The sequence below is a fragment of the Sciurus carolinensis genome, chromosome 1, assembly GCF_902686445.1.
Source record: "Sciurus carolinensis chromosome 1, mSciCar1.2, whole genome shotgun sequence".
In the NCBI taxonomy this organism is placed as follows: Eukaryota; Metazoa; Chordata; class Mammalia; order Rodentia; family Sciuridae; genus Sciurus; species Sciurus carolinensis.
Window position 1 is genome coordinate 104,795,144 of NC_062213.1, and position 12,822 is coordinate 104,807,965.

General features: G+C 42.1%; 1 protein-coding gene across 2 annotated transcripts in view; it reads right to left on the bottom strand.

The window, feature by feature from the left end:
- Positions 1 to 4,996: 4,996 nt before the first annotated feature.
- The window catches only part of Cd101 (CD101 molecule), a 34,823-nt gene continuing 26,997 nt past the window's right edge, over positions 4,997 to 12,822 (bottom strand). For both annotated transcript variants that reach the window (XM_047531869.1, XM_047531819.1), the window contains exon 9: positions 4,997 to 7,501. In XM_047531869.1, the coding sequence (XP_047387825.1) occupies positions 7,260 to 7,501 (242 nt within the window). In that variant the 3' untranslated portion in view covers positions 4,997 to 7,259. The remainder of the gene's footprint in view (positions 7,502 to 12,822) is intronic.

The following is a 12,822-nucleotide window of genomic DNA, read 5'->3' on the forward strand; positions in this document are numbered from 1 at the left end:
CACTTTCTTAATGTTGTCTTTGTTTTTTTCCCCAGTACTGTGGATTGAACTCAGGGCCTTGTACATACTAGGCAAGTGCTCTACCACTAAACTATAGCCCCAAGTCCTTTTTAAGCTTTATTTTGAGACTTAAACTTGTGATCCTCCTGCCTCAACCTCCCAAATAGTTTGAATTATGGATGTGGGCCATCATACCACCTGGCTGAGTATGATGCTTATCAACTTCAGAAAGTTCCCTTCTATTATTAGTTTACTGGGAAATATTATCAAGAGTAAGTATTGAATATTATTAAATTACTTTTTGCATCTATTGAGATGATCAAGTATTTTTCTTCCTTATTCTGTTCATTTAATGATTTGCATAAATTGAATTTTATATGTTGAAACAACCTTGCATTACTGGAATAAATCATGCTTCAGTAGTAAATTGTGATTAAATCGTGATTCACTGTGATTTAATATATCAACAAAGTTTATTGAGGATAGGTAAAGATTTCCTAAACAGTACATGAAAGCATAGCATTCACCTAATTTTTGTTAGAGATGCCACTGCACTAGGGAAAGGAAAGGATATTCTTTTTAAAAATATGATGCTTGAGCAATGGGATCATCATAAGGAGAGAAATTAACTTTGATCATTATTTTACTTTTTTGAAAATGCTAAAATATACTTAACATAAAATTTATCACCCTAACCATTTTAAGTGTACATTTCAGCAGCATTAAATTCAATTACATTGTTGTGCCACCACCACTATCACTAGGACTATTTTTTATTGGTGCATTATAATTATACATGATAGTGAACTTCATTGGTTAGAACATTTTTTATCTTCCCAAATCAAAACTCTGCAATGCATTAAATAATAATTTCCTATTGCCTCATCTTCCTACCCTGGAAACCATCATTCTACTTTCTGTCTATAAAGTAGACTCTCTGGGTACTTCATATAAGTAGAATCCCGTAGTATTTCTCCTGTTGTGACAGACTTGCTTCACTTAGCATAGGTCTCTTCAAGGTTTATCCATGTCCCTGCTTTTCATTGATCTTGGGTATATACTTAGAAGGGGAATTACTGGATCTTATGGTAATTCTATTTTTTCAGTAAGACAATGCAAATAAAATTAATAATTAAAAGGAAATACCTTACAATTTTTCCATAGAAGCTGTGCCGTTTTACATTCCTATCAGTAGTGTTCAAGGTTTCTAACTTAAATTGTATACAAAATTAATTTGTATAAAATTAATTTGAGATGTATTCTAGGCCTATTTTGGGAAGGTAAAACAATGAAGTGCCTAGAAGGAAACATGGACAAGTAGTTTCATGAGCTTTAAATGTAGGCATGACTTTGAGGTGCTGTTTTGATGGCAGTTTTGATATCTAATAATGGCTTTCCGATGTGATGTAGGATTACAAAGCTCTAAAGTGTTCTAATTACCTTGCACAATATCTTATATCTTATGTTGAAACTGAGTGCCTTTCAATAGAAACGCATGCTCCAGTTGCTCTAGTCTTCATCACTCCCCAAAGACTCTACAGACCAATTGTTTTTCTCTTCATTTACCTGCTTGAATCCTGAAGCATCCGAGCTGATGATCCTTTGTATTATCATGCCCAAAGAACTGTTACTGATATGTGTTTTAATTAGAGACTCGTTGCATATACACAAATAGGTATTTTCAAAGAACATTTATTGCGACCGCCGTGGTATCTCCTTCTGATTGGCCTGGGACTCTCAATAATTACCTATTATAACTAGGATAAGGTGGAAAATCCCTCAAAAGAGGAAATACTAACACATAATAAGAGGTAAGGAAGTAGGCTGTAAATGTGCACCAGTGATTTGGGTAGGTTCCATATTACCAAGTCTCTTCATGTACCTGCCATTCATGCACATCAGACCACAGATGAACACCTCCCAGCAGTGTGTACTCTTGGGAGAGATGACCTAAGACAAGATTATGGGTGTTGATAATCTTACAATTACCTAAGGATAGGGGTGATGGTAGAGAGCTTTCTGAGATTTGGGCTTGCTTCACAACTCTATTTGAACAGGATCCAGTCCAAAACGTGCAAACAAATGAATAAATAGTACTGCTTTTCCCTTTTCTTTCTTTCTCTCTCTCTCTCTCCTCTGTGGTACTGGGAATTGAATCCAGGAGATCTACCTCTGCGCTACATCCCAACCCTTTTCTTATTTTATTTTGAGACAGGGTGTCACTAAGTTGCCCAGGTTAATCTTGGACTTGCAATCCTCCTGCCTCAGCCTTTGGGGTAGCTAGGTTGCGCCTTCAAAATTGGCTCCCCCAGTATCTTATGTGAATTCCTTCAGCAATATTGAGGTCAATTAAATGGAAGTGGTCAGAAAAGGAAAAAAAAATTTCCAAAGACACAAATCAGAAACACTTTTGGGAACCAGTAAGTAATTTGGTATGGTTGGAGCGTAGGGTTCCAGAAAGGTACTAGGGTGAGATAAATTGAGCAAGGATCCTCTTACTGAAAAAGGCAATTTAAAGTGGAAGCTCTCTCTGCCCTCCCATCCACCCTCTCCACCTTCCCACCCACCACCACTGTTGACTTTGAAGGAGCAATACGTTTGGATTTTCATATACTGGTTAATTATAGCATACAGACTTCTTAATCACTATCCTTACTCAATGTGTTCTTTTTATCTCAGTAAATGGTTTAATGTGATAATCATGCTTCCAGTCAAAACATCTCTATTTGGCAGTCAGAGCTGGTCCAGAAGGATCCTTGGATTCAGAGGTGACCTGGTAGCACCTTCAAATATCTAACAAGTAAATTAAAATAAAAGTAAGTATAAAAAATATAAACAGAAAGCCAGTTAAGATAGTGAATATATGTAACTCTCTTACCTCTATACCCATCTGTAGAAAATTAGGTTAAAAATTACTGAACACAGGAGAATCTTGAAACTCATGTCATTATATTTAACATATATATATGTATATATGTTATAGACATACATATATATAAATCTTCTTCCATAAACTTGATATTGTGCTCAAAACTTTCTCATAATTTTGTGCTATACTCAAACACTTGCAAAATTGATGTCATTTCCATTATACAAATCAGGAAAGTAAAGGTTATTTTCCAGCTGGCTGTCCTATCTCACCCCAACCCCATCCAATATCTATGTTGTTTTTATTCTCCTAAGCCACAGCTGCCCCTTCACTACTAAATAACATTCAATGACTCACCAATGCCTACCACATAAAGTCCATGTTCTTATGCACATTCAAGGTCTGTTCTCCTGCCCCTTTCTACCACCCCCAAATTTTGTTCTAGCTTCCTTTCCCAATTTACCTCCCATCCATAGATTTCACACTTAAATCAAACCAAAGTTATTGTATGCATTGAACTTTTCATTGCAAAATTTGCCTAGCCCATTTACTCTAATTTTTCCTATTATCCTATTTCCTTTATTTTAATGCCCAATTCAAATAATATCTCCTTTGTGAAGTTTTCTCTCATTTCTAAATGCCTAAGAAATTAGTGCAGAGGTTCCTGAGATCAGAGAATGAGAAATGGAGAGAATAGCCTGAAGTCTGTCTCCCAGCTTAATCCCAGTTGGTGTCTGGACTCTACAAAGAAAGGAGGTGTTGGGCAAAAGTTAGTAGTTATTTTAACAAGACAATACTTAGAGACATAAAGCACAAGCAGTCTAGGGTTCACTCCCCTGTAGTAAAGCATAAGGCAAAGGCAGAATGAGAGTAAGATGCATCTCCCGGCTTACCTGCGAACATGTGTAGCCTGGTATCTCTAGTGCTCCTGCCTCCCAGCTGCAGTGGAGCCTACAGAACCCACAGAGCTGGAGAGAGCAGCAAGGAATTATGTGGGAGTGACCTTGTTTTTGAGTGCATACGAATTCTCAGAATCTTCAGGAATCCCCAGGAATATTTGAAGGCCACTGGCTATTATGGTTTAGATACAATGTGTCTCTCAAAAGCTCCAGCCTTAACACAAGAACATTGAAAGGTAAAGTGATTGGATTATGAGAGTGGTAACCTAGTCAGTCCATCCTAGTTTGAATGGCAGGTGGGGCGTGGCTAAGGGAGGTGGGCCCCTGGGGGTGTGCTCTGGAAGGCTTACTCTTCCCTGCTTCCCCTCTCTCTCTCTCTCTCTGCCTCCTGCCCATCATGGAGCAGCACTCCTCCACCATGATGTGCTGCCTTACCTCTGGCCCAGAACAATGGAGTCAGCACACCATGGGCTGAACACCTGAAACCATTAGCCTAAATAAACTTCTCCTTTAAGTTGTTTTTTTCCAGTATTTTGGTCACAGCAATGAAAAACTGACTAACACAAGGCACAAGACCCTGTGTAAGTGCCTGTGACAAAAACCTATAGAATCTGAATTACTACTATTGATTTCATTTCATTTATGTGCACAGGCAGGTAAGACCTGGAAAAACTGGGTTACAATGACATTCATTTACAATTTGAAATGGTTTAAAACTTATCTCCACATAAGAACCTGATCTGATCACTGTAACACACGTGTGAGGAGGTATTATTACCACCAGGTTTTCCCCAAAGCAATGAATTCAAGCATAGTGTTTATTGTGGAGAGAGTCCAGGATTTGTCTGCAGACCTAAATGTGGGCTCTTACTCCTTTGCATATGGTTGGGGGACCCTGGATAAATCCTAACTTCTCTGAGTTTCAATTTCTTACTTGTAGAACAGGAATGATGATCCCTTTTGGAAGGGGCTTCCATGAGACTCTGAGATGAAGGAATCATGCACGAGTATGAGAAATCATTATGGCAGGTGACTTTCTACCATTACAGTCATCTTCTGCCTTGCCTCAATAGACTGAAATAATGCAAGGGGCAACCATTGCTTTCTGGTCTTGACAGAGTATGTTCTCAATATGATGGTGTGAGATGCTGCAGTGGTGGTGACCTTTCAATCTCTACCTGGTAGGGAAGATTCAAATGTCAGAGAGCCTTGAACTTGACACTGATCCTCAGAGCCTAAGATTATTTATTAAGTGAGTCAGGTAGATAACAGATTCAGATATGACAGGTCAAATCAAGCTTCCCAGGAACATAATACACGGGTAAAATGGACAGAATATTAACCATCAAAATGGAACAGTTGGAATCAATGAGTCAAAGTAAAGCTTTCAATTAAGCTTCAAACACTAAATGAATAAGGACATAACTGGAAAGAAGTTTCATGTAAAATATTTGTTGAACTGGATCAAGGCAAATTTTATTCTAGAAGTTCAAAAGTTAAAAAATAAAAAAAAAGGGGGAAGAAGATAACTTTGGGATTTTAGTTGCCTGACAACTCAATATGGGACAATAGTGTGAAGTAGCGTCTAAGAAAATCTCATGTGCTTTAGGTCCTACTTATGACAGGGAGCATCTGCCAAAATGAAGCCTTACTCCCAGGGGAACATGGCCATGTTTGAGTCACCACTCGGGCCCCATGTGCCTGTCACAGTGGCTAGCAGGCTGGAAGTGCTTGCTGGGAAATACTTCCCTTGCTTAGTGCTCAGTTTGATAGCTAAGTGTCTTTCTATGCAAGCCCTCTGCTGGGTTCAAATGTGAAGGAGTGGTTTTTGAGATAAGAAAGCTGTCTGCAGGTGAAGAGAGAGGTGGGGCAGAGGAAGAGAGCTCCAGATGGATGGGCAGCCCCACTGTCTATTCTATGATTCTCTGGCTGAGGCTCAATTGTACTTTCTCTCCTTTCAAAATTTCAATTAAAATACAGGTTTCTTTAAAAAAAAAAAAAAAAAAGGCATGGAAAGGGTCATTGGACTTTCTGAGAAGTCTTAATTTCTGTTTTGTTTTCAGTAAAATATGCTCCCTCACTTGGCAGAGAAGAAGCAAAAGTGTTAACATGTTTAAGAAAACATTTGGAGTATTTTAAATGAGGCTATAACAGGAGATGAATTTAAGGAACCTGCAGGTCTAGGGTGAGGGTTCTCATAGCCACACGTAATCTGCTTGCAAAGGAGCAAAGGAACTAATTAAATTTGGAGAGGACCGTGTGCCTGATAAAATAATTAAAAATAAATTGCTCTCCTTGGAAATGCAAATTGCTGAGCGATAAAGCAACCCCATTGGTCACATTGACAATAAATAGACATGTTTTCTCAAGTCTGTTAGGTGGCATTGATTGATTTCCAATTCTGGATAAAACAGGGCCTGAGCAGCTTTTGAAACAAAGATGAGGGGAGCCCAGGCTTGGTGGGGATAGCCTTTGAAAGCCTCAAATGCCCCACGTTTGGAATTTTCCAGGTGAAGATTAGAGGATTCTGAGGAATCAGACTTGACCTGCTGCTTGTCTTGAGGACATAGAAGGACAGGGTGGCACTGCTGATCCCTCCTCCTGCACACACTACCACGAGGCTTTCCTACTGCCCCGCATTGTCAGGCCATGGAAAATAAGCCCAGGAGCCAATGGATGGCTCTGTTGGTAGAGGAAGAAGAGGAGATGGCCCTGGGGGCCTGTCTGCAGCACTATGTTGCACGAAACAGAAAAAGCTTTATCTCAGCAATGACTTAGTAAATCTTATAGCATAAAAGCAAACACCCTCCTTCTTCCCCCCCAAATCCTCAAGCTACAAAATGTTTTATAGAACCAATATTGATTCACCTACTCTTAAGCTCTCCAGTAGGCATTTGTAGATGGGATGGGGGAAAAATTGGATTTCTGGTCCAGAAAGGTGTTACATTCTGGTTAGGAGGCAGTTTTTAGGCAAATGAGTGAATGTTCCCAATTCTTTCTGCCTTGCTGACATGGGGCTCTTTCCTGCACCTCTTGAAAGAGTTTACCTTGAGCCAATGTAACTGGGCCACCAGTGTTTCCAGGGAAATTAGTGATGAAGAAAGGACCCAAGAAGAGGGAGAGGGTGAGGGAAATGGCAAGGGAGCAGGAGAGGAAGGGCGGGCCCACCCAGGACTCCACCATCGCGGGGCTCATCTGACCCTCCAAGCTGTGTGAGGGAGGCACTTCCCTATGTACACACCAGGAGGGTACCTCAAGGGGGCATGGTCAGTGTAAGCCAGAGTAATGATGCTATCTGCTCCTGAAAGTTGCAAGGGGTAAATGACCTGGCACCTTGGAAAGAGCTCACTAAATGTTCGCTCTGATTCCCGGGCAACTTGCCCAAGGCCACAGACAGGGAAGGACAGGACCAGGATTTGTTCACACGCAGGTAAGTTCACTTCAAAAGTCCCACTGTGCTCCTTGCACCAGTTGCAGGCGCCTCTCGGTATTCAGTTGCCTTCATCTTCCTCTTGATGTTTCCTCCTGTTTGTGGTCCAGCCTTCAGCTCCTTTCAGGCCCACCCAGAGAGACTGGTCTTTCTGTGCTCTGAGACTCAGTCGAGACAACTTCCTGGCCTTCCAGTATAAGCAGAGGAAGGAAATGAGCAGAAGAATAAACATGACCAAGGGACAGATGACAAGGAAGTAGAGTAAAGGTGCCGAGGAACAGATCCTGGAAGGAAATGTGGGCTCTGCAACAAAAGGGAAGAAAATACAGAGAATGTCATTCTCCCACCTGTCTGAACTAATCAATCATGCATACCTCTCAATTTACTGTTACAGGCAAATATATGTAAAAACAACGGGGCCAAGTGGCATATGGGAGCAAAGGACAGGGTGCTGGGAGAGGCCTCCCCAACGCACGGCTCCGCTTGCCTAATGCTCACAACTCCCCCTTGCCCAGCAATTTCCAACCACTGGAGTTTCCAATGACCTACTTAAAACTACCAGCACAAACCAAAGACAAAACAAAAAGAAAAAGAAAACCTTTCCTTTAATCTTCCTTCCTCAGAGAAGATATCTATAATTCAACCCTCGTTCTCAACTGTGTTGCCAGTCCTGAATTTTTAACTGAGCTATTCCCACCGCTACTTCTGAAACACACACCATGCTGCATTGTCCTCATAAACATCTGTGCCAGCAGAGAGGAGCACTTCCCTCCCTGACCCACACCTGGCCTCCAAGCAGAACCCTCCCGGGGCTCCATTTCTGGACTGCTCAATTGTCCCTCCCTGCACCTAATCTCCAGGTCCTTCCTGCCTAGCTGGATCATTCTTCCTCTCCTGGTGCTCCTATCTGGCCTTGGGCACAGGTCTCTGCTTATTCCCCTTTCACAGAGTCCTTTGTTTAGACTCCTTTTTTTCCCTTTAAACTGCCTCTTTGTTTTATTATAGCTATCGTACATCTGATAGTGTCACGTGTATCTACATCCCCTACAGTGCCTAGGACGTGCTCAATAACTTTTGCTGATCTGAATTAAATCGGGTTGACTGCAACCACCCGGGCCAAAGATACTATATAAAGTTGTGCTGAAGTATGTGATCCTCCAGCAGCTGCAGTCCACAGGGAAGCACCATTAGCAGACAGACACGTGGAGCACACACAAGCAGCCTCACAGTGGCTCCTGGCCACTTGGTCAGGGGAGCAAAGAGGAGAGGATTGCAAACACCACAGGTTCCAGTAAATGATGCCCTGAGCTACTACTGGTCCAAAGACCACATTTATAGACTCTTGAAGCAGAAAGTCATATGCTTAAAGAGATACCAACCACTAATTATAGTCTTCCAACTGCATTTATTTATGACATGATATTTGAAATCAGGGCTGTTCTGAAAAATCTGATGCTATCAATAGCTGTGCTTTTCTTGGAAAATTGTAATGACATAAGCAATTTCTTCTTCAAAGGTTAAGCTGTAGGATTCATAGAATTATAGGCTCTTAGAGATGAAAACAGGTTTATAGGTCATTTTGACCCAACTCCTGCTGTAAGAATTCCATTTTTGGCCTTGCTGATGCATTTTACATGTTGAAGAGATTGAGAAAGAATCTGGACATTTTCTCAAGTCTTGTGTGTTCCTTGAAGGTAAGGCCTGTGTCTTATGAGTCTTTTTATCTTATGCAGCTCTTTGTCCACAGGACCTCAGTGAAGCCTAATGAATGTATAATGCATTCCCCAACAGGAACGGGGCGCAGCCAGCATTACATTACACATAGTGAGGATCCTCCTGAACATCAGCCTGGCAGCTCTGAATGGGCTGGCAAAGAGCTATAGGGGTTTGTGGCTGGGAGTTTTTCTGGGCTCACTTGCATTCTTCATCCTAAATTTTTTTCTTTTTGAAAGGATGAGCAACAGCAGAGTCAGGTTTTTAATTCTTTACCATCCCCTCTCTGTCTTACTGTCCCCTCTCCACATTCTATCAGCTCCTCTCCAAATGATTGGACTTGACTACAATTATTGTCCCAGATCTCATCTGAGCACATTGAAGCATGGTTAAAAGGAAGCATGGACCACAATGCTGAAAGAGAATGCCCTGGCACCGGCCATGGCATTCATGCAGAGTAGTGAATGAGCACCTATTACTTTTCAGAGAGCTGGGTTCAATCATCATGCTTCAACTCACTAGAAAAGTTACTTATTCTCTCTAATCATTAGTTTCCTCATCAAACAAACAGGGATAATAATAATGTCTAGAGTTATAATGAGATAATGCACAATACAACATTTAACATAAAACCTACAGCATTTGTTGAATCAGAAAATAATATTAGCTGGAGTGCTACTGGGGATGCTGAGAAAAATTGCAGACAATTTATTCTCAAGAGACCAAATAAAGAACAGAGCTAGAGCCTGCAGCTTCCTCATTCAGGGATTGCAGGTGCCATAGTTTGGATCTGAAATGTCCCCCAAAGGCTATTAAGTTGAAGGCTTGGTCCCTAGCTTGGCACTACTAGAAGATGGTGGAACCTTTAAGAGGAGGACCTACTGGAAGATCTTAGGTCACTGGGGGTGTGCCTCAAAGGGAATTCTAGGACACCAGCCTCCTCCTTTCTCTCTGCTTCCTGGATGCTCTGAGGTGAGCAGCTTCCTCTGCTGCACACTCCTGCCATGTTGTACTGTCTCACTACATGCCCAAAGCAATGGGTCAACTGATCATGGACTGAAATCATCAAAACTGTGAATCAAGATAAACCTTTCTTTTGTATAAGTTGATTATCATCTCAGGTATTTTGTCACAGCGACAGAAAGCCAATTAATATGACAGTATTGGCCATGTTCTTCTACTAGCTAAATTCTCTTCTATTTATTATCCTTTGCCCCCAAACCTGGGCAACTTTCAGCTAAAAGGCTTTGACTTCCTCTTCTAGTCATGGAGGCAGAGTATTTGAGGTGAGAGTCTGCAGTACCAAGCTTTACAGGTGCTGTGGTGGTGTGGTGATGGTGAGATGGGGTTGGCACATGGGAGGTGGGAGGTGGGAAGAAGAAATCTGGTACTGAACTTCTCTGCCCCTGGGACTCTAATCTTCAGCATGAAGGGACTGCCAGAGGCCTTGACAGTCTTAATGGGGAGGAGGCTGCTCTGCTTAGAGCAATCTGCTATCAAAGGATGGCAAAGTGCACTCCTCACAGAGCTGAATTAGCCAGCAGCTACCAACTGTCAGCTCCAGTGCTTCTAAATTACCTCTCCTGGGAGGGCAGTGTTTGCTTTGGATCCTACAATCACCATTTCCCACCATCTGCCTCTCACCCATATTTGGATTAAAATTGGTGACATTCAAAACCATTAGGGTTTGGCATTTTGAATCAATCTGAATAAGTGTCCAATGCTCAAAGTACAAGGTCTGCAAAACAGAGCCAAAAATTTAAAGAGAACACTTCATCGTGAGGCTTCGTTTAGAACTTGCTCCTTCCCACAGCCAAGCACAGTACAAGGGGCCTCCTTTTTGATACTAACTCAGAAAGACTGACTTCTGAGAAGTATAGGATGATAAGGGGGCTCCCAATTCCTCTCCACCCCCCCAATCCAAAATGTGGACGATTGGCTATGCCACATGTGCGAGGGTGGTTCCTGCCACGCAATGAGAGTGGGGTAAGGCCCTCTGATCACAAGTGACTCCCAGGATTAGCAATGCCCTGTCAGCATCGTGTTTCGACCTAATGGAAGACTTGCTCATTCTCTGGTCAAGCATTTGTTGAGTGCTACGTGCCAGGCCTTATTGAAGGCAGGGGCAATAGATAAACAAAGGTGCGTCCTCTCCAGAAACGTCAGTGTGAGAGGATGCATGTCTCCTTCAAGAATTCAGGTCCACCTCCTCAATAAATCCTCACCCCCAAAGATGTAAGAAATAGTCACTAGTAGTACACTACTAAAATAATCCAGTTCCCAGAAAGCCTCACAACTTGGCCTATCAATTTATCCAGACCATTCTTAAAAAAAAAAAAAAAAACATTCATATCTTGGGCCTGAGGGTGAGACAAATAGACTCAAGCAGCTGTAGTCCCTGCCCTGGCTTTGCCATTGCTAAGGAAGTAAGATGGAGAAGGTAAGGTCCGTTCCCCAGGGAATGCCTCTTAATTGTTCTGCCTTCACTTGAGCCGTGTGCTCCATGCCTCTATTATATAAAACTAAAACTAACCAAGGCCGGGGGCTGTAGCTCAGTGGCAGAGTACTTGCCGATACTGGACTTAATCCTGCACCACATAAAAATAAACAAATAATGAAGGCACGATGTCCATCCATAACTACAAAAAACATTAAAAATTTTAAAAAACCTAAAACTAACCCAATCTGGGGTGCCAATAGAGATGGTGGAAAACCATCTGAGAAGTAACAGTTAGTAGTATATTATATTTGACCTGGGTATTTTTTAGCACATGGAACTGGTACTCGCCAGAAATGGGATTGCAATTCAGTATCTGAGCCTCTCCTGTGTGCCAGACTGAGCCAAGGCTGGTGATACGGCACCCCTAGTCTTTGCCTGCTCAGAGTGTCAATCTAGCAGTGGTGGTGGTTGTGACGGGTGGCCTCAGGTGTGATGACTGAGAGAACAAGGTAAGTCACAGAGACAGCAGCAGCACAGTTGGTGGGCGAAGGATTAGATGTCGACCAGGGAAAATGGTGTGGAGGATCACTGCAGGGAGGACACAACCGGTGCTGGGGGTCAGTCATATCTGCTCTCCTCTGCACTTCACCTTCTTCCTCTCTATAATGTAAATGTGCTTAAGTTCCTACCATCTTCAAAGCAAAACAGAAATAAAGCAGAACTAAAATGCTCTCACTGACACCTCTTGCCGTTTTTGTGGTCTTCTCTCTTTCCGGTTATAGCTCTTAAGAGAGTAATCTGTACTTGATATGCCCGCCTGCTAGCTTCTAGACCTAGTGCAGTATGACTTCTCTCATTACTGTTCTGAAATTGTCCTATCTTGTCAAATCCACGGATACTCCGTTCTTCGCTAAGACCTCTCTGTACTGTCCAGTCTTTTGTTTCTCCCTTCCCTCTTGATGCCCTCTCTGCCCTGGGTTTCTGTGGATAGCACTGAGTTCAGGTTTTCCTCCTACTTCTCAGCCACCCCTGTTAGTCTCCTTCACAGTCTGCTTCTCTGTCCCCCTGATCAATGGTGATATGTCTCAGGGATCCATCCCTGAGCTTCATTACTGATTATAAATTGATAACCCCTAATGTACAACTCTGGTGCAGATTCCATTTAGAAGCCCCAATGTCTATCATATTCCTTTTGATAATTCACAGGTAATCCAAGCTCAATTGCAGTTCAACTTACTCAAAATTGGACCAATCTTCCCCTCTAAACCTTTCTCCTGTGTGACTTTGCATCATTGATATCACTATCCACCAAAGCCAGAATCCAGATATTCATCCTTGATTTCCCGCTTCTGTTCATTGCCCACATCTATCTAATCAGTCTCTAAATCCTGAAGATTATGCCTCCCAATGCCTCATGCTGTCCTTCTCTCAGTCTCACTGGCACTGCCTTAGCTGGGACCTTCATCTTGTC